We start from the raw sequence: 21385 nt of genomic DNA on the forward strand, positions 1-21385 counted from the left end.
TGTTCCACTTCAGGCCGTAAGGGGAGTTTTTAGAAATCAGCAGATATTAAAAACCCCTATCACCCCCACATTGGTAGATACCTTACAATTCCTAAGGAAATGCTGCATCCATAACATGTTACTGCATGCTTGAATGTTGAAGAAGAGTAACGCTTTAGGGCTCGATGGTGTACACCCCAGGGAATTCAGCGAGTTCAAGAACAAATTGACTGAACCCTTTGCAGATCTGTTAGTCTCCTGAGATCCCAAGGGACTGGAGAGCAGATGTGATCCTGCTACACAAAAGTGGGAACAAGGAGAAGGTGGACAACCATAGACATGTCAGTCTAACCTTTTGGGGGATCCTACTGATTCCTAAACCAGCTGAGGTTTCAGGGTATCCACAACAAATATGCCTGAGATAAATGTGTGTGTAATCAGGTTTTGAGTGTATGCGAACACCCATCTATTTATCCCAATTAACTTTGTACTATTCATCTTGTCTACTATGGTTTCATTTTGTATTGTATGACATGTATTATATATTTAGATTATGAGCTCTTTGAGTAGGGACTGTCTTTTCATATATGGTGTACAGCGCTGCGTATGCCTTGTAGCGCTATGGAAGTGATAAGTAGTAGTAGGAAAGGACACAGCCCAAAGTTTCAGTCAAAACAAAAACAAGATTTTGAGGCTGGTTTTGGTGCTGAAACCGAAACTTGGTTAGCATCTACTGTGAGCAGCACCTGTCAACCCAGGGCGTACAAGCTCTGAGCTGGGAACTAAACCTAGGTCATTCTGCATTACAGTACACAGCACCGACCTTGAGCTGACCCCAATTAAAGTCAACAGTCAAGGCTTTCTAATGCACATAAATCCACTACAACAATTTAACTTGGGCAAAGGGGAGGAAAACGACTCTGCAGAAAATGCTGGCAGGAGAAAAACTGGAGGGGGGTGGGGGAAGGAGGCAGTTTAGAATGAAAGCAACAAACCTTGGGACTAGATCACTCTCTTTTTACAAGAAGTGGCATTTCATGCTTTCCCAGAAAGTTCAAACACCCAAACCCTATTAGAATACAATGCTGTGGTCCTTTGGATCGCTTTATGAGGCCACGGGCAGTTATACAAGAAGGCGGAACGCCTCCGACTGGGAACGCCGGCGAACGGGAGATATTGGCTTCCCCCGGACTAGAAACAACTCTAAGCCCCGCTGCACGCACTCCACCTCCTCAGCCGTTTGGCGCAAGCTCTTTCCTCTCTGACCCGACGGGGTCCCCCTCAGAAGCTGTAGGGGACCTGGAAGAACTTCGGGGAGAAGCGATTCTACCATCGGGGGAAGGAATGGAGGGCAGTTTGCCCACACTATCGCCACGGAGTGAAGAGAGAGAAACTGAGGGACGAAGTGAAACAGATGTACAGCCTTCAGTAAGGTTTGAACTTCCTAAAGAGTTAGTGACCAAGCCAAAGAATGTGACTTTAGATGCTTTGTGGGATTTAATGTCCAACCTGGGACAACTTTTTCTTAAGCAGACGTATGAGTTTCTACCAAGAGTAAAGAGTATTGAAATTGATTTGAAAAAAAAGGAGGAAGAGTTTAAAGTTTTAAATGAAAAAATGGAAAGAATTGATCAAAGGGTTATGAAGTTGGAAACGTTACAAACTATGATGGTAAAAGATGTAACTAATCTCAGGCGGAAAACAGAGGTTTTTGATAATTATACTAAAAATCATAACCTGAGATTTGTTAACTTTCCTAGGATTCAAAATGTTCTTCCTCTTGAGATGTTGAAATGGTACCTCCGTGAAACTTTGAATGTTCAGGAAAAGGATTTTCCACCCTTTTCCCAAGTTTATTATGTCCCAGAAAAGAACTTGAATCAAGAGACTGAAAAACCTATTGATGTTTCTCTTTTGCTTGAGACTTCTGACTCTGAACTGGCGACGGCCGCTACTTTGGTAGCGACTGTGGCCTTACTACCTGATAAGAATTGGATTTTCCGTCTTTTTTTCCATAATAAGGAGAGCCCCTTTCTGGGATTCAAAATACTGTTATTTTCTGATGTCTCCAAGGAGACACGACGACGGAGGAAACAATTTTTACTCCTTAAGCCAGAAATTTTGCACTTGGGGGGGTGCCTTTTTTTAAGGTACCCCTGCAAGTGCATAGTAAGGCTGGGGGGGGGGGGGGGGAGAAATACGTATTTACTGAACCTGAACATTTGTCAGCACTATTAGCCTCAGTTAGAATGGAGAAGCTTTAAAGAATAATGTATAATTTCTTAGCAGAGAAGGATTTACCTTATAACTTTTTCCTTTAGTATAATTCTCCCCTTAGATTACCTGAAATCTTGGATCTCCAATTATGGACTTGAGTGTCTTATAATTTTGAAAGCATAAAGATTTATTTGCTCTTTCTAGTGTATTTCCTTATGTAATAGTTCCTAGTTAAATGATACTTTCCTAAGCAAGATGTTTCTTGTAAATATTGATTAAATGAATAAATAATAAATTTAAAAAAAAAAAAAAAAAAATACAATGCTGTGTTGTGAACATTTTTCTCACACCTATCAAACCATTTTGAAAATCCTAGTAATTTTTAAAATACATTTTTAACTTGTGCTATGCCAGAAGGTCAATATGCTTAACAGCTACTTATTGTTGTGAATTGAGGGGTCCCGAGCCCCCCAAGGCTGGAGTGACCTTAAATCTGACTCCATCTCTAAATAGCACTAGTACTGGGGTAATCAAGGAGTTGTGAAGTTCTAAAAGGAATTGCCACTAAGAGAGATGTTAGGTCTAAGGAAAAGATACCAGCCTTATGACAAACTGGATTTAGATTACAAGTTATACAATACAGCGAAAGATAGCCTGATACAGCAAAAGCATTTATACTTACAGCCTCTGATCATAAAGTGAAGTCCACAAATCATCATTTGGAATGAGGAGTTTATTTGCCAAGGTACAAGTCAAATCAGTAATTGACAACAGGCACGTACAATCAATTAGTTATAGGAATATAATAATCCAGCTGCAAACAGGTGTTAATTAGTTCCTAATCTTTTATAATTTCTCTTACCAATTAGAGGTTTTACAAGGGAAAGCAATTAGGTAATTTGTCAATTCTGCTGGTCACATTGGTTTCCCTTGGAGAGAGAGAGTGCCAACCCTTCTCTCTAACTTAAACCAGGAAATACCCTGATTTTTATAGGTGCCCTCAGGATATGGATAATATGACAGTAGATATACCTGATTGGATCTATGCTAATGTCATGGTTGTCACTGATTGGCTCATGCTAATGAGTAGCTTCTATCTTGCTAACATGGTTTTGTCTTTAGCTCGCTTGACCACAAATCTTAAGCAAGACCCTGCATCCAGCTACACCTTTCCTTTCTCACACCATGGCTGACCACAATCCTGCTCACAGGAAAGTCTCATTTCTCAACTTGTTTTTTTAACTTACATTACAGAAAATTCCACTTTGCAACAGATACGGCTTCCATTTTGTGCTGAAATCCTCCATTTTGTTTCCATATCTATTGACCTAACTTTTCCTAATTTAGCTTATTTAGGCTCAATCCGGGCTACAAACTAGGCCATACTTTTCCAGTAAGCTCCCAGTTATGTCAGCCATCAGATTTCTGACTCAGCCAAGGTCTGTAATAGCCTGAGCTCTATGACTGGGCCCGCCACCATTCCAGTGGGGGGGTCTCTGGCTGTACAGTGAATGATACATACCTGTAGCAGGTGTTCTCCGAGGACAGCAGGCTGATTGTTCTCACGACTGGGTGACGTCCGCGTCAGCCCCCACCAACCGGAAAAAGCTTCGCGGGCGGTCCGCACGCAGGGCACGCCCACCGCGCATGCGCGGCCGTCTTCCCGCCCGTGCGCGACCGTTCCCGCCAGTTGAATGACAAGCAAAATGATGAAAACGCAACTCCAAAGGGGAGGAGGGAGGGTAGGTGAGAACAATCAGCCTGCTGTCCTCGGAGAACACCTGCTACAGGTATGTATCATTCACTTTCTCCGAGGACAAGCAGACTGCTTGTTCTCACGACTGGGGTATCCCTAGCTCTCAGGCTCACTCAAAACAAGAACCCAGGTCAATGGAACCTCGCAACGGCGAGGGTATAACAGAAATTGACCTACGAAGAACAACTAACTGAGAGTGCAGCCTGACCAGAATAAATTCAGGTCCTGGAGGGTGGAGTTGGATTTACACCCCAAACAGATTCTGCAGCACCGACTGCCCGAACCGACTGTCGCGTCGGGTATCCTGCTGCAGGCAGTAATGTGATGTGAATGTGTGGACAGATGACCACGTCGCAGCCTTGCAAATCTCTTCAATAGTGGCTGACTTCAAGTGGGCCACTGACGCTGCCATGGCTCTAACACTATGAGCCGTGACATGACCCTCAAGAGCCAGCCCAGCCTGGGCGTAAGTGAAGGAAATGCAATCTGCTAGCCAATTGGAGATGGTGCGTTTCCCGACAGCGACCCCTAGCCTGTTAGGGTCAAAAGAAACAAACAATTGGGCGGACTGTCTGTGGGGCTGTCTCCGCTCCAAGTAGAAGGCCAATGCTCTTTTGCAGTCCAATGTGTGCAACTGACGTTCAGCAGGGCGGGTATGCGGCCTGGGAAAGAATGTTGGCAAGACAATTGACTGGTTAAGATGGAACTCCGACACCACCTTCGGCAGGAACTTTGGGTGGGTGCGGAGCACTACTCTGTTGTGATGAAATTTGGTATATGGAGCATGAGCTACCAGGGCTTGAAGCTCACTGACCCTACGAGCTGAAGTAACTGCCACCAAGAAAATGACCTTCCAGGTCAAGTACTTCAGATGGCAGGTATTCAGTGGCTCAAAAGGAGGTTTCATCAGCTGGGTGAGGACGACGTTGAGATCCCATGACACTGTAGGAGGCTTGATAGGGGGCTTTGACAAAAGCAAGCCTCTCATGAATCGGACGACTAAAGGCTCTCCAGAGATGGCTTTATCTTCCACATGATAATGGTAAGCACTAATCGCACTAAGGTGATTCCTTACTGAGTTGGTCTTGAGGCCAGACTCTGACAAGTGCAGAAGGTATTCAAGCAGGTTCTGTGCAGGGCAAGAACGAGGTTCTAGGGCCTTGCTCTCACACCAAATGACAAACCTCCTCCACTTGAAAAAGTAACTCTTTTTAGTGGAATCCTTCCTAGAGGCAAGCAAGACACGGGAGACACCCTCAGACAGACCCAACGCAGCGAAGTCTACGCCCTCAACATCCAGGCCGTGAGAGCCAGGGACTGAAGGTTGGGGTGCAGCAACGCTCCGTCGTTCTGCGAAATGAGAGTCGGAAAACACTCCAATCTCCACGGTTCTTCTGAGGACAACTCCAGAAGAAGGGGGAACCAGATCTGACGGGGCCAAAAGGGCGCTATCAGAATCATGGTGCCGTGGTCTTGCTTGAGCTTCAGTAAGGTCTTCCCCACCAAAGGTATGGGAGGATAAGCATACAGGAGGCCGGTCCCCCAATGGAGGAGAAAGGCATCCGACGCTAGCCTGCCGTGTGCCTGTAGTCTGGAACAGAACAGAGGCAGCTTGTGGTTGGTCTGAGAGGCGAAAAGGTCCACTGAGGGGGTGCCCCACTCTCGGAAGATCTTGCGTACCACTCTGGAATGAAGCGACCACTCGTGCGGTTGCATGACTCTGCTCAGTCTGTCGGCCAGACTGTTGTTTACACCTGCCAGGTATGTGGCTTGGAGAAGCATGCCGAACCGGCAGGCCCAACGCCACATCCCGGCGGCTTCCTGACACAGGGGGCGAGATCCGGTGCCCCCCTGCTTGTTGGTGTAATACATTGCAACCTGATTGTCTGTCCGAATTTGGATAATTTGGCAGGACAGCCGATCTCTGAAAGCCTTCAGTGCGTTCCAGATCGCTCGGAGCTCCAGGAGATTGATCTGCAGATCCTTTTCCTGGAGGGACCACAGACCCTGGGTGTGGAGCCCATCGACATGAGCTCCCCACCCCAGGCGAGATGCATCCGTCGTCAGCACTTTCGTGGGCTGCGGAATTTGGAATGGACGTCCCAGGGTCAAATTGGTCCGAATGGTCCACCAGAGCAGTGAAGTGCGGCAACTGGTGGAGAGGCGGATGACATCTTCTAGATTCCCGGTGGCTTGTAACCACTGGGAAGCTAGGGTCCATTGAGCAGATCTCTTGTGAAGACGAGCCATGGGAGTCACATGAACTGTGGAGGCCATATGACCCAGAAGTCTCAACATCTGCCGAGCTGTGACCTGCTGAGACGCTCTGGCCTGCGAAGCCAGGGCCAGGAGATTGGTGGCCCTCGCTTCGGGAAGGAAGGCCTGAGCCGTCTGGGTATTCAGCAGAGCTCCTATGAATTCCAGAGACTGGGTTGGCTGGAGATGGGACTTTGGGTAATTTATCACAAACCCCAGCAGCTCCAGGAGTTGAATAGTGCACTGCATGGACCGGAGGGCTCCTGCCTCCGAGGTGTTCTTGACCAGCCAATCGTCGCGATATGGGAACACGTGCACTCCCAGCTTGCGTAGATACGCCGCCACCACCACGAGGCACTTTGTAAACACTCGTAGGGCAGAGGCGAGCCCAAAGGGCAGCACACAATACTGAAAGTGCCGTGCGCCCAGGCGGAATCTGAGATACTGTCTGTGAGCTGGCAGTATCGGGATGTGAGTGTATGCGTCCTTTAAATCCAGGGAACATAGGCAATCGTTTTTCTGAATCATTGGCAGAAGGGTGCCCAAGGAAAGCATCCTGAACTTTTCTTTGACCAGGAATTTGTTCAGGCCTCTCAGGTCTAGGATGGGACGCATCCACCGTTTTCTTTTCCACAAGAAAGTACCTGGAATAGAATCCTTGCCCTTCCTGCCCGGGTGGTACGGGCTCGACCGCATTGGCGCTGAGAAGGGCGGAGAGTTCCTCTGCAAGTACCTGCTTGTGATGGGAGCTGAAGGATTGAGCTCCCGGAGGACAATTTGGTGGCAGGGAGGCCAAATTCAGGGCGTATCCGCACCGCACTATTTGGAGAACCCACTGGTCGGAGGTTATGAGAGGCCACCTTTTGTGAAAAAATTTTAACCTCCCCCCGACCGGCAGATCATCCGGTACGGACACTTTGAGGGCGGCTATGTTCCCGTGGATCCAGTCAAAAGCCCGTCCCCGGCTTTTGCTGTGGAGGCGCAGGGGGCTGCTTGGGCGCACGCTGTTGACGAGAACGAGCGCGCTGGGGCTGTCCCTGTGCCTGACGAGGCCTTCAGGCCGGCTGGGTGTACCTACGCTTTGCAAAAGAATAGGGTGCAGCCTGCCGGGCCCGGGAAAAACGTCCACCTGCTGAGGTGGATGCTGAAGGCGCCCGGTGGGAGAGCTTGTCGAGGGCGGTTTCCCGCTGATGCAGTTGGTCCACCAGCTGCTCGACCTTCTCACCAAAAATATTATCCCCCCGGCAAGGGACGTCGGCCAGTCTCTGCTGGGTGCAGTTGTCCAGGTCAGAGGCACGCAGCCATGAGAGCCTGCGCATCACTATACCTTGGGCCGCAGCACGAGATGCCACGTCACAGGTGTCATAGATACCCCTGGACAGGAACTTTCTGCACGCCTTCAGCTGCCTGACCACCTCCTGATAAGGCCTGGACTGCTCCGGCGGGAGCTTATCGACCAGGTCCGCCAGTTGCTTCACATTGTTCCGCATGTGAATGCTCGTATAGAGCTGGTATGACTGGATGCGGGTCACGAGCATGGAGGATTGGTAGGCCTTCCTCCCAAACGAGTCCAGAGTGCGAGACTCCCGCCCCGGGGGCGCCGAGGCGGTATCCATCGAACTCCATGCCCTCTTGAGAGCAGAATCCACGACCGCCGAGTCATGGGGCAATTGGGGCCGCATTAACTCTGGGTCAGAGTGGATTCTGTACTGGGATTCCGCTTTCTTGGGGATGATGGGATTAGATAGCGGTCTCATCCAGTTCCGAAGCAGTGTCTCTTTGAGGACATTGTGCAACGGCACCGTGGAGGACTCTCTAGGTGGTGATGGATAGTCGAGGACCTCGAGCATCTCAGCCCTCGGCTCATCCACAGAGACCACGGGGAAGGGAATGCAGATAGACATATCCCTGACAAAAGAGGCAAAAGAGAGGCTCTCCGGGGGTGAGAGCTTCCTCTCCGGTGAAGGCGTGGGGTCAGAGGGGAGGCCCGCAGACTCCTCTGAGGAGAAATATCTGGGGTCCTCCTCTTCCCCCCACGAGGCCTCTTCCTCGGTATCGGACATAAGCTCATGTAGCTGAGTCCTTAACCGGGCCCGGCTCGACGTCGAGGCACCGAGGCCTCGGTGTCGTCGAGCGGTGGACTCCCGCGCCGGCGGGGACGAAGCTCCCTCCATCGACAGGGACTCCACCTGCGTGGCGGTCGAGACCGGTGCCGCAAGCGGCGGCGGCGTCGACGGCCTCGGCACCGGGCTAGAGCTTGCCGGCGCCACAGTCAACGGCGCCGAGGGCGCAAGCACCCCCAGCGCCGGCCCAGCCTGGCGCATCAGCCCTTCCAGGATCCCCGGAAGGATGGCTCGGAGGCACTCGTCCAGGCCCGCTGCCTGGAAAGACGGTGGGGCCGGTAGAGGTGTCAGTGCCAGAAGCTGCTCGTGTCCAGGAGACGGCACCGAAGTGCTGGGACCCTGACGCGGCGGTACCTCCACAACCGAAGGGGATCTCTCCTCTCGACGAGGACGCTTCGGCGTCGACTCCTTGCCGGCACCGGAACCCTGGTGCATCGAGGGCGACCGATGACGGTGCTTTTTTGATTTTTTCCGATGCCCGTCATCGGCGCCAGGTGGAGCAGAGGAGGAGGAGGTCGATCCCCCTCGGTCACGAGGAACCGGGTCCGACAGGGTTCGGTCCCGAGGGCCATGGGCCGAGGGAGTGACCGGGGCCGATTGCCCACGCGGCCTCTCACCCCTACCCTCACCGGAGGACCGGCGGGCCGACGGGACCTGTGCTCCTGGGGTCGATGCCATCTGTGCCGATTTCTCGGGCATCGATACCGGTACCGAAGAACCGGCCGTCGATACCGATGCCGTCGAGGTCGACGTCGAGGGGCCGGCGCAAGTTCCAAAAAGACGGTCCCGAAGAACTTGCCTCGCAACCTGAATCCGTTTCCGGAGACCGAGACACAGAGAACACGACTTGATATTGTGCTCCGGCCCGAGGCACTGGAGGCACCAAGCGTGGGTGTCGGTCTGCGAGATCGGCCGGCCGCACCGACCACACTTTTTAAATCCACTCGGGGCCTTCGAGGACATCGACGGAAAAATCGTGTCGGCGAAGTTAAAGTCGTCGATGGTGGCGGTAATCACACCTCGAAAAAAAAATCGACCGTGCGGCCACTAGGCCACAACGCGACGCCCCCACTAGAGACGAGGGAAAATGGGAGCGCGTGCTCCTTTTTTTTTTTTTTTTTTTAAAAAGAAAGAAAAGTGGAGCGCGCAGCAATTAAATAAAATAAAATAAGGAAGTTCGCGTAAACGCGACGGTTTTTCCGGGGCTGAAAACAGAGAGAGCGGCGAAGGCACAACTCTCTCCAGTCGCGGAAACAAAAGGAACTGGCGGGAACGGTCGCGCAGGGGCGGGAAGACGGCCGCGCATGCGCGGTGGGCGTGCCCTACGTGCGGACCGCCTGCAAAGCTTCTTCCGGTTGGTGGGGGCTGACGCGGATGTCACCCAGTCGTGAGAACAAGCAGCCTGCTTGTCCTCTGAGAACATAATTATACATTATATACACAACTGTCTTAGAGGAGCATCTTCTAATATCCACAAAGACTGCCTTACCTACCAGACAAGTATCAGCAGACACAGTAACAAGCCCCTCATTACCTTCAGACCTGGTGCTGGATGAAATCCTTCAACTATTTTACTGTTGTCGAAGAGGCTGTAAGCGCCATCGCGTATGGCTACAACTCCCCGGCTCCGACAGTAGATATCAATGCAGTACATGTTCCTGAAGGCCAGCCTGATGTGCGTGGGTGACTGGGGGAGGATGGAGAAACACTGGTACGCTGTGTTCGTTCTCTGTGTAAGACCCAGCATTGGCACTGTGGGAAGTTTGTTGATGGCGGTTAATGGACCCTGAGTATCAAACAACACCTGGAAGAAAAAAAGGTATATTAGAAGGCTAATGAAGTTCCAGCCCCTATACAGTCCTAATACTACACACGGCATACACTGCTGGCTTAGCATAAAAGACAAATGCAGATATTGGGATCCCTTTATCTGGAATGGCAATTACTAAACTGCTGAGATTATAATTACAGTACAGTTTCATAGGGCTAGAACCACAAGTGAGATTGCAGTGCACTGAGGCACAATCGCCCACCAAGAAGGGAGAAAGGAGACTGATTGACATGATAAGGGCGCCTGGCGTGAGAGAGCAGACCTGTATAAAACCAAGTAGGGGAAAACAGGAGGACAAATAAGCCTTTAAAAAAAAAAATCCCCCCAGATTCCAGAATTTCAGGGAAAGGGGAGAAAAACTCTTCACCCGTCACTATGTGCCAGGCTGATGTTACCTGGGCATTTCCAGGGAGAAAAATATGAAAACAAAAACAGGATCCGCTACGTGGATAAAAATAGAAGAACAGCAAAAACGTAGCGAGATCAACACGACACTCAGAAGACACCGTGGGTACAAGTAATAAAATGTTTAATTAGATGAAAATTTAAAAAGACTCGACACGCCTGCTTCAGGAATCTGTTTGTTGTGTAAACCAATGAATGGAACGCCATAAATGAGGTAGTCAAATCAAGCCTTTAAAAAGGCTAATGACAGATGAATGCGCTTAAAAAACAATCATTCAAAACTGGAGCTGAAAACAGCCGCAGTGCCACTAAACTAGCAGCGTGGAGGCAGGGACAAAAATATAAAATACTAGTAAAAATGGCCCATTTCTGACACAAATGAAACGGGCGCTAGCAAGGTTTTCTTCGGCTCCCCTGCAGCCACCCATATCCAGTGACCCTCCTCTCCCCCTGCGCCCACTGCAGCCACCCATGTCCAGTGACCCTCCTCTCTCCCCTGCCCCCCCTCCAGTCACTGATATCCAGCAACCCTCCTCTGGACATGGATCAGCTGTGAGGCATGTTCCCCCCCCCCCCCCCCCCGGTTCTGAAGTTGACATCATAATGGCTACGGTGATGTCAGCCTGATCTACGGAGCCTAGCAGACCAACTCGGAAGGAGCCATGGTGCCAGGCAGCAAGACATAACGTTGGAGATGAGAATTATAATATAGGATTCTATATGTTTTGGCTAACTAGCATTCCAGTCCTATTACCACTACCACCATTAATTAATGTGACTGCTATAACCTAAATATGACAGAAGAGAGCAGAATATGGAGCCCTTTCTTCACCATTACCAATCTACTGTGTAGGGGAAAATAAAGTTACTTACCTGTAGCACGTGTTCTCCAAAGACAGCAGAATATAAATCTTCATTCATAGGTGACATCACCAATGAAGCCTGGTGCAGAAAGAACTACTACAGCACCTTTTCTAAAAGTTTTTGAGCAGGCCCTACGGTACACGTGTGTCTGTTCCCACCTGCTGCTGTCACCTGGGACCTCTTCAGTCCATTACGAACTACAGCGATACAACTCCTTGGGGAGGTGGGAGGATATTGAGTATTGATATCCCGCTGTCCTCGGACAACCTCTACGACAGGTAACTTGCTTCATTTTCTCCAATGACAAGCAGGACTAATAAATCCTCATTCATGGGGCGCTCTAGTTACAGGCTGGCCTTTTTAGCAGAAAAGGGGAAAATAGCAATCAGTGCTGCAACAGGCAGACATCAATATTTTTTTGGTAGCAATGATCTATATTTATCATTTTGGGGGGGTATTTGGAGGGGGGGAGAGGGGATTGGAGGGGAGTAGCCTGGACTGAAAGTGAAAGGCCTGGGGGGGGAGGGGTGGGAGTTGGATTCTAAAACACAAACAGCTTCTGGAGGACTGTCTGGCCAAACCAACTGTCACACTGGGAGCCCTTCTCTAGGTAATGGCGTGATAAAAATGTATGAACAGATGTGTAAGTACATAAGCACTGCCATACTAGGACAGACCAAGAGTCCATGAAGCCCAGTATCATGTTTCTAACAGTGGCCAATCCAAGTCACAAGTACCTGGCAAGATCCCAAAAAAGTAAAATAGAATTCATGCTGCTTATCCTAGGAATAAGCAATGGATTTTTCAAAGTCCGTCTTAATAATGGCTTATAGATGTTTCTTTCAGCAACTTGTCCAAACCTTTTTTAAACCCTGCTAAGGTAACAATTTTTTCCACATTCTCTGGTAGCAAATTTCAGAGTTTAATTAAATGTTCAGTAAGGAACTATTTCTTCAATTTGTTTTAAATGTACTACTTTGTAGCTTCATTGCATGCCCCTTAGTCCTTGTAATTTTGGAAAGAGTAAACAAGCAATTCACATCTACCTGCTGCACTCCACTCAGTATTTTATAGACCCCTCTCATATCTCCCCTCAGCTGTCTCTTCTCCAAGCTGAAGAACCCTAGCCTCTTCCCCTTTATCAATTCTGTCACCCTTCTCTGTACCTTTTCTAATTCTGCTATATCTCTGAGATGTGATGACCAGAATTGTATACAATATTTTCACTGTGGTCGCACCATGGAGCAATACAAAGGCATTATAAATATTCTCATTTTTGTTTTCAATTTCTTTCTTAATAATTCCTAGCATTCTATTTGCTTGCTTAACCACTGCCACACACAGATCCTTTTCCTGGGTGGTGACTCCTAATGCGGAACTTTGCATCATATTGGGTTCCTTTTTCCTCCAAGCATCACTTTGCACTTGCTCGAGCTAAATGTCAATTGTCATTTGGATGAACCAAATACCCCCCCTAGAATTACAAGGTTTCTAAGGGCTCCTTTTACTAAGTCGTGGTAGTGATTCCTGGGTGGCAAATGTAATGAAGCTCATAGGAATTGAATGGGCTTCGTCGCATTTGTCACATCGGGAATCACTACTGCGACTTAGTTAAAAAGGAGCTCAGTCTATGGTGGTCTAGTGGAACTGGCCAGAAATCAGAGCTTTCTCACCACCATTACACTGCTATGGACCTATTGCATCTAATTCATGCATCTTGAGAAGCATGGCTGAGATGATCCTTGTTTTCATTACCTGTAGAAGCTGGACCACGTTGGGTGTTCTGTTGAACATCTCTTGGAGCTGGTGCAGGATGATATTGTGACAATTACTACACCCTGAGTTAGGGCCAACAGTTCCCAAGGAGATGTGAAATTTATGAAGGACAGAATTCCACTGAATAGTGATCTGTAACACACAGAAAGCAGAACACTGGGTAATAAAGAGCCCTGCTTGATCACATCACTAACAGTGTTGCTAAAGACCAAAACAGCATGCTCATTCTCTTGTGTTAACACATTATACAGAGGGGGTGGAAGCATAGTGTTTTGCTGTTTAAAATATGCTGCAAGGTGAACCCTTCTAAAGAGGTGGCAACATTCAAACGTGATTTAAGAAAGCTCGAGGTATCCTCAAGAAGCTGAAAAGACTAAAAGCAAAATTAAGAAGACCAAGTCATGCATCTGGAACAGAAAACCCAAGGAAAGGTACCGATATTGACCAATCACAAGAGGGTCTGGGCTGATCCTACCTAATGACTTCAAGGTTACCTTAAACAACAAAGTGGTTGTGGGTATTCTAGGAAGCACAGGGAGGAATGTTTAGCAAAACAAGAAGATAAACATGCCACAGTACAGATCAATGGTGGGACCTCAATCGTGCAGGTTCTAAGAAAGGCCTTGACAAATTGACCTCCTCTACTTTTGGACCTAAGTCACTAGGGCTGTTTTCTGTATTTAAGAGAAAAGAAAGCATGATAGATCAGGCCCTTAATGTACTCCAGCAGGCCATTGGCAGAAATACAGAGAAAGCAGCCTCCTCCCCACCTTGTCATCAACCAGTCTTGCTCTCCCCTCTCCCTCCCCCACTGTTGTCACCCATTTTGGCTCTATTCACCCTATCCAGTTGTCACCTAGTTTAACTCTCTTTCCTCCCCCACCCTGTGATCACCCAGTTTCTCTAATCCTGCTCCTTCCCACCTCTCTCCCCTTTCCCACCATTTCCTCCTTTCTTTAGATTGCCCACACCCAGCCCAGCTAGCCAGATACCCCACATAACCAAGGAAGCCAGTCGGCTGCCTCCCCAGAGCCACTGCCCTCAGCACCCCACCAGATTTCCCATTAGGCCAGCTGACCAGTTGTGGAATAGGCACCACAACCACCATAAAAAAGCGTACGAACATCCCGGACATTAGAAGGAAATCTCTAGCTGGCATGCCGACCTGGCACATGGGATTTCTTGAGTCCTGCTGTAACATATGCCCTATGATCTAAGGGAACTAGACTTTCACACCCTAGAAGAGACAGGAGAAAGGGGGATAGGATAGACATGAAAATCGGTATACATAAGGCACGAGCAGGTCATATTGTGAGGCTGAAATGCAATAAACTCAGCATTGCCCTTGAGGGAATGTTTCTCACAAAACGGTTTGTTAGTTCATGGAAATGCCTCCTTGTAGAGGTAGAAGAGGAAAAAAACACTGGAAAGCATGGGAGCAGCACATAGAATTAGCAGGAATGTGAGAATAAATTTGAACAAGGGTCTGCAGTATTTAGAGGAAGGAAAAATGCCAGACTAGGTGGGCCTTGGGGGTTGTGCGAAGATTAAAAACAGTTAATTGACAATACCAAGCAAATTACTGAAATATCTGGCTCCCACTTCCTCCACAAAAATAGCAGTCTCACAAATATATCACAGCTTGCAGATTTATCAAAACAATGGTTTTATACTATGTGCCAATATTCAGTATCTGTAAATAGAGTAAGCACGGAAGTCCGATGTCTGATAAAAACAGAATCAGAGACAAATGGGGAACTGATACACACCTAGGTACACGCCTAAAAATGTGTTATACATGGAATTTGTTTTATATTAACATTATCCAGTTTTTCTATTGCGTCCACAACACAATTAGTTCAAGGCGGATATAGCATAAGAAGAACTAGAAACAATCATTCTAGGAATTACAAGACCAAATTAAAACAAGTTAATAAAGTTATCCTGATAAAAAAAAGCACAGTTTCGACTACTTGGATAGCACATGTTTCTTAAACAATATACTCTTAATAGAAGTTCGAAAGACAGCACAGTTAACCATCTCAGCTTTGCTGCTTGATAAGAAAGATTTCGAAGCTTTCATGCCCTTACATGTGCATCGTTATGGATAATGGCATACAGCATAAAACTTCTATCAGCTGCTGAATACAAAGAAGCTTGTGGCAGGACACAGTCATGAAGTATAAAATAGGGGGAGAAGAGGAGAGATACAAAGGAGAACCTGGAGAACGCAGAAATAGCAACACTTAGGATATTATTATTATTGTTACATTTGTACCCCGTGCTTTCCCACTCATGGCAGGCTCAATGCGGCTTACATTGGGCAATGGAGGGTTAAGTGACTTGCCCAGAGTCACAAGGAGCTGCCTGTGCCTGAAGTGGGAATCGAACTCAGTTCCTCAGGACCAAAGTCCACCATCCTAACCACTAGGCCACTCCGCCACTGGGCTGGGTGTGCACAGGATGTAGGGCTTCAGTGTTCATACTATGATTGTAGCTATTAAGTCATGTCCCTTGCCACCCTCCCCTCTCCAATTAAACTACTGAGCTTGGATGGAATGTAGGTTGACTCGCCTTCAGTAAGATAGATAGATAGATAGATAGATAGATAGATAGATAGATAGATAGATAGATAGATAGATAGATAGATAGATAGATAGATAGATAGATAGATAGAGAGATAGAGAGATAGATAGAGAGAGAGCTATATAGATATATCCTCCTCCCCCAAACACCTAACCAATCTGGACTGGGTTGCCAGGTGCCCTTGGCCTGGATTGGCCGCTGTCGTGGACAGGATGCTGGGCTCGATGGACCCTTGGTCTTTTCCCAGTGTGGCATTACTTATGTACTTATGTTATGTCTGGCGTAAATATATCTAATTATAAGGGCTTTAACGTCACCTCAATTTTTCCCTACAGACTAAGTTACAACATGCCAAGGGGGAAGGCAAACATTCTGCAACACTGCCTGGAGAGAAGCTGCCATACAGAACTCACAAGCAAAATGATGTTTGGGTTTGATCCTTTATACCTTTTCTTCTGTGGGAAAAGCAAGCAGCACGCTTTTGATCGGGACTTACCGAACTTCCCTTTGTCGTTCCATAACACAGGATGAGCTTGCGATAATTGTAGAGTCGAACCTCTGAGAAAACGTTCAAGTGAGGTGGTATTTCTGTTTGAACAAACAAGATTTAAAGGTGTACACTTTTTAAAGAAATAAAACCTCTGGGCGTATATCCAAAGGAACCTTTTGGTACCTGGTAAGCACCGCGTAAGCTCCAAGACACAGTCGTACAGCCGAGCAATGCTGTTCCAGTCACTGAGGAACATCTCTACTACTTTTCGACCTCCCACGGGTTCAGACAGCGGGTTTTCATAGGTCAGATAGACATGACGGGTCAGGCCTGTGGGGACGGATGTAGAGACATGATGAGCCAATACTCCGTAGTAGGGAGAACAACAAAGAGAGGGACACTGAGATTTTAACCTTGTTCTCTAGAAGAAGTGCTGTTCAGCGGACAGTTGGCAAATACCAGCTCTGCCACCCAAGTTCGATTGTTTCTTCCTTGCAGTCGGAAAGTGCAGTCGAGAAGGGATCGCTCCAGGGATTTCCGTGTTTCATCACTTGTGCCTTTACAAGGAGGAATTCTGTTGGGGAGAGAACTGCTAAAAAATGCAAGTCTAAAAGTAAGCCACTGTTTATACAGGATTTGAAATTTCTTTCTTTCTGTATTAAGAACTTTAGGAAATCATAAATCATATCCCCTCCCTCTCAGACTTATTTCCTCAGTGTAACGTATATGTTGAGTCTAATTTCTTTATGCGTAGTCATCTCCGCAATCATATCTTTTAGGATGGGACACTACTGAAAGAATTATATTTTATTATTTATTTATTTATTTGGATTTTGCTCACATCTTTTTCAGTAGTAGCTCAAGGTGAATTACATTCAGGTACACTGGATATTTCTCTGTCCCAGGAGGGCTCACAATCTAAGTTTGTACCTGAGGCAATGGAGGGTTAAGTGACTTGCACAAGATCACAAGGAGCAGCAGTGGGATTTGAACCGGCCACCTCTTGATTGCAAGACCAATGCTCTAACCACTAGGCCACTCCTCCACTGTAGCAACATTCCATGTAAAATCTCAGGTAGTAGCAACAGAATCTCAAATAGTAGCAACATTCCACATAGACCAATATTCCATGTAGAATCTCAGATAATATCAACATTCCATATAGAATCTGAAATAGTAGCAACAGAATCTCAAATAATTTATTTGGATTTTGTTCACACCTTTTTCAGTAGTAGCTCAAGGTGAGTTACATTCAGGTACTCTGGATATTTCTCTGTCCCAGAAGGGCTCACAATCTAAATTTTTACCTGAGAGGGAATGGAGTGTTAAATGACTTACCCAGGATCACAAGGAGCAGCAGTGGGATTTGAACTGGCCACCTCTGGATTTCAAGGCCGGTGCTCTAACCACTAGGCCACTCCTCCACTCCATATATTGAGGATAGTGAAGTAGATTGATAACTGAAACACAAGTAGCTAACTGCACTGTGGGTTATACCATAACTGCTTCATTTTTACACAAACGCAGAATTTTCACATGGCTATCTAATTTAGCAAAAGGAGCCTGAGCAACCTGGATTGGCCACTGTTAGAAACAGGATGCTGGGCTTGATGGACTTTTGGTCTGTCCCACTGTGGCAATACTTATGTACTTTTAGGAGGGCTTTTTTCTCCATTGTCATTCTGTATTCAGGGTTAAGTATAGGTCATAACAAAATGAAACCATGTTTCCTCCCCATCAGAGCTCAAGACACTTTTCCACTGGTTGACTCGAGAACAGTGTTATTTTGTAGTTGGGTATGATTTTCTGCAGAAAACTTTCTAAACTCTGTGTTCCTTGTACAATGGGCATGGCGAACACACACAGTAGGAGGATTAGGCACCTCATGTTGGTAATCTTCATGATTAAACACTGGATCGGGACTGTACGAAAGGCAATTGACGGCTAAGTATTAAGGTGAGTAACAGAATTAGCCCTAGGGTTTTAGCAAGGGCTGCAATCACGACAATCACTATTCCAAAATATATCAAAACTTGATGTATCATTTAGGGATTACTTGTGTATGGGGGGTAAATTCTAATAGCTCCTTTTTCGGTGGGATTGGGTACTTCAAAGAGGCTAAATACTTCTAAAGGTCCCAATCCAACCTCTCTGATGAATAGAAAAGGTATCCAATCGGTGTTAAGTACGGCGTATGTGATTAACCAAAAATCCACTACTTCGCCACTTTCTGGTCTCGCTAAGAGCACTTCAGTCTGCTCTACTTGCAACCCCAAACTTCCTCCAAACAATGCCAGGATATGAGTGACAATTCGACTGGGGCCCAATGTCCAACTCTCAAGTAAGGGTTCACACAGCGTGTGGTACCGGGTAAGAGGATCCCAACTGGGATTGTCTTCCGGGGCAGGGTCCCAATGGGGATATCCTACCTCTCGAGGATCAAAAAGGTAATTCGGGGGTTCAGGGATTATTTGATCACCTAAATTGAAAGGTGACAGCGGTGGGGATTCAAGGGAAGGAACGGTTTGTGGCGGTGAATGCTGGTTATCTGGTCTTGTATGGGACATATATTGCTATGTCACGGGTGTAGGGGTGTTGGATTAAGTGGGATACCTTCTGAAAGACTATCTGGGAGGGCGTGTAGCCGGGACTTTGGTATGTGGAGTGGTTAAGGTAGTATTCGTGGGAGGAGAAACGTCACTATCAGGCACCCGAGGATAAGGAGGAGGAGTGGATCGCAATTCAGGCAAGGTAATATTATCCTCAAAAATAGTTGTAGAAATGGGGACAGTATAGTCCGAGCTACTGATATTATTGGGAACACTTGTAGGATGCAAAATAGGAGAATCAGTGAGGACAGGAGTAGTCGCAGAATTTTCAATAGGCACTGAAGGATTGCCAGTTGAAAAGTCAGTCGCGGCAGGTGTGCCTGCCAAGGGGATGGTATAACTGGTGGCAATGGAGCTAATCCTTTTGATTGGATGGAGGGATGTACTTCCGAATAGGCGTGTTAATGTGGAATTCTGTTGGGGCGTTGTGTAAGCTGCGGGAGTAGTTGCAAGTAAAGGAGTAGTTGCAAATACTGTGGCGTTTCCAACGGCCAAGGTGTAATTGGCAGAGGGAGAGGCACTGAGCATGAACCAATGAAGGTTTCTGTTAGCAGTGGGGATGAACAGTGCAATGAAAAACAACACCAATCCTATACACAGAAGGATAAAACACAAGAGTCCAACTGCGAACAATCGAGCTGATGGGAAGCAGAAGAAGAGGGTGTACTGGTGCACCACCGCTACTTCTGCTGATGCAACACTGCCTTCGTCTGTGTCTTCAGGAGCAGTATCTTCAAGGTCGGTGTCGTAAAAATCGTTGGACGACCACTGTGTGAGGGTGTCGGAGAACTGCTCAGAGTTACACTTATCAACAGGATAAAGTTCAATTTTACGTGTGTCTGGTTCCTTGATGTCGTCTAGGGCAGCAAGGTTCTCTGCAGTTGGTTCCCTACGGAGGGCAACACCAACTGGAGAGGCTGGGGGAGGTGGTAATAGAATTGGAACTTTTTGTAAAGGAATAGTCTCTTCTGGAGTGGACTGTAGTTGAACTTGCTGTGGCATTTATCTGGCTTGATTCGGGAAATACAAATGTAGAATGTCGAGCAGCTCGGTGATGTTGCGGTACAAATTCTGCAGTGTAGAAAAGTCTGCAGACTCTGGTTCGGCCAAATCCAAATCTCCTGCTAAATTGCGGATGCGGATGAGACGGATACGGAGATCAACGTAGGGAAGTGGGAATTCTGGAACACTAGAGGGTGGAGGAGAGGATGGCCACTCAGAGACAGGTTCAAGTAACGGTGGTAACTCAGGTGGTGACTCTGGAGACTCAGCGATTGTTTGGATGCTGATATCGGTGAGATCAATCAGCGGCGACTCAGGAGATGGTTGGTCTTGTGTAATTAAGTGATTAAGTCTTTGGTCCAGTTGATCAAAGTGATTAAACAGTGATGTTGGGTGCGGGGTCGGTGGTCTTGGGCTCAGTGGCGGTGGAGATGGGGTCCGTGGTGGGGCAGGCTTCTCCAGGGGCAGCTGAGCTGGAAACATCAAGAAGGCCTGATTCGATATTCGGATAGGCTCGTATATCTTTCAGATGGACCCAGGATGTGTGATCCTCGAGCTTAGCAGCTGTAGCTGACAGAGCTTCAATCTGGAAGGGCCCAATGTAGATGGGATCTCGCCAGGTCTTGTGCGTATAATAACGCCGGTGCACTAGATCGCCCACTTTAAAAGGGGGGGATCTATTGGCATCACAATCCCCTCTTCTGTCCGAAATAGCCTGTGGAATTGAGGACTTCCTGTCCAGTTAAAAGCACTTCACTAAGCCTATGACTTAGATACCAAGCAAAAATAAAAGAATTATCACCATAAAATATTCATTTTTTACAGCTGCATCCAAAGCACACTGCAGCTGACATTCATAATTACACTTGGAAACTGGGAGGAATGGCAATGAACAACAGTAATTGATGTAAGTTGGTATTTTAAATCACTCTGCCAAGGAACTTCCAAAGCAGTACCTCAAGGCTTTGGGATAAATCATACTTGAAGAATCCTTCGTCTAAACTTGGCATTCACAGATTGTGGATGGATCTTCAAACTACAGCTTTGCGTCTCTCTTGTAAACGCCTGTGTTTTTTCCGGACAGGAGGTGTCTACCTATCTTATAAAATATGACAATCTCTTATATGTTTCTGAACTACATCATCTAATGAGGTTGGCTTATGAGGCTGAGAGATATTTTTTGTGTACTACATAAAGCAGCTCTGCTTTTCTAAGAATGTGTTATCCTACATAATAATTCTCACCTCGAACTTTCTATTCTTGCTGCCTGTGTCCGTGGCTTTCTTCGGAGTTGGTCTGCTAGGCTCCGTAGATCAGGCTGACGTCACACACAGCACTGACCAACCGCAACGATAGCAGCATGAGGCCCCGCCCCTACCACGCCCCCCCCAATGTCACCGCTGCTCACCCGTCCACCCCTTCCCGAGGTCGCCTCCGCTCCCTCCTCCACCCCCCCTCCTGAGGTCGCCGCAGCAACTGCTCCCCCCTCTA

At 47.4% G+C, this 21385-nt stretch overlaps 1 protein-coding gene across 1 annotated transcript in view; it reads right to left on the reverse strand.

Annotated features, from left to right (window-relative positions):
* Positions 1-21385, reverse strand: part of LOC115458987 (mediator of RNA polymerase II transcription subunit 14) — a gene marked incomplete at its 5' end in the record, with an annotated part of 62529 nt that overhangs the window by 28336 nt on the left and 12808 nt on the right. The window contains 5 exon segments of the mRNA XM_030188845.1: positions 9866-10135; positions 13187-13339; positions 16290-16381; positions 16467-16613; positions 16697-16857. Of these exon segments, the coding sequence (XP_030044705.1) occupies positions 9866-10135; positions 13187-13339; positions 16290-16381; positions 16467-16613; positions 16697-16857 (823 nt within the window).

Source organism: Microcaecilia unicolor, unplaced genomic scaffold (assembly GCF_901765095.1).
Source record: "Microcaecilia unicolor unplaced genomic scaffold, aMicUni1.1, whole genome shotgun sequence".
Classification (NCBI taxonomy): domain Eukaryota; kingdom Metazoa; phylum Chordata; class Amphibia; order Gymnophiona; family Siphonopidae; genus Microcaecilia; species Microcaecilia unicolor.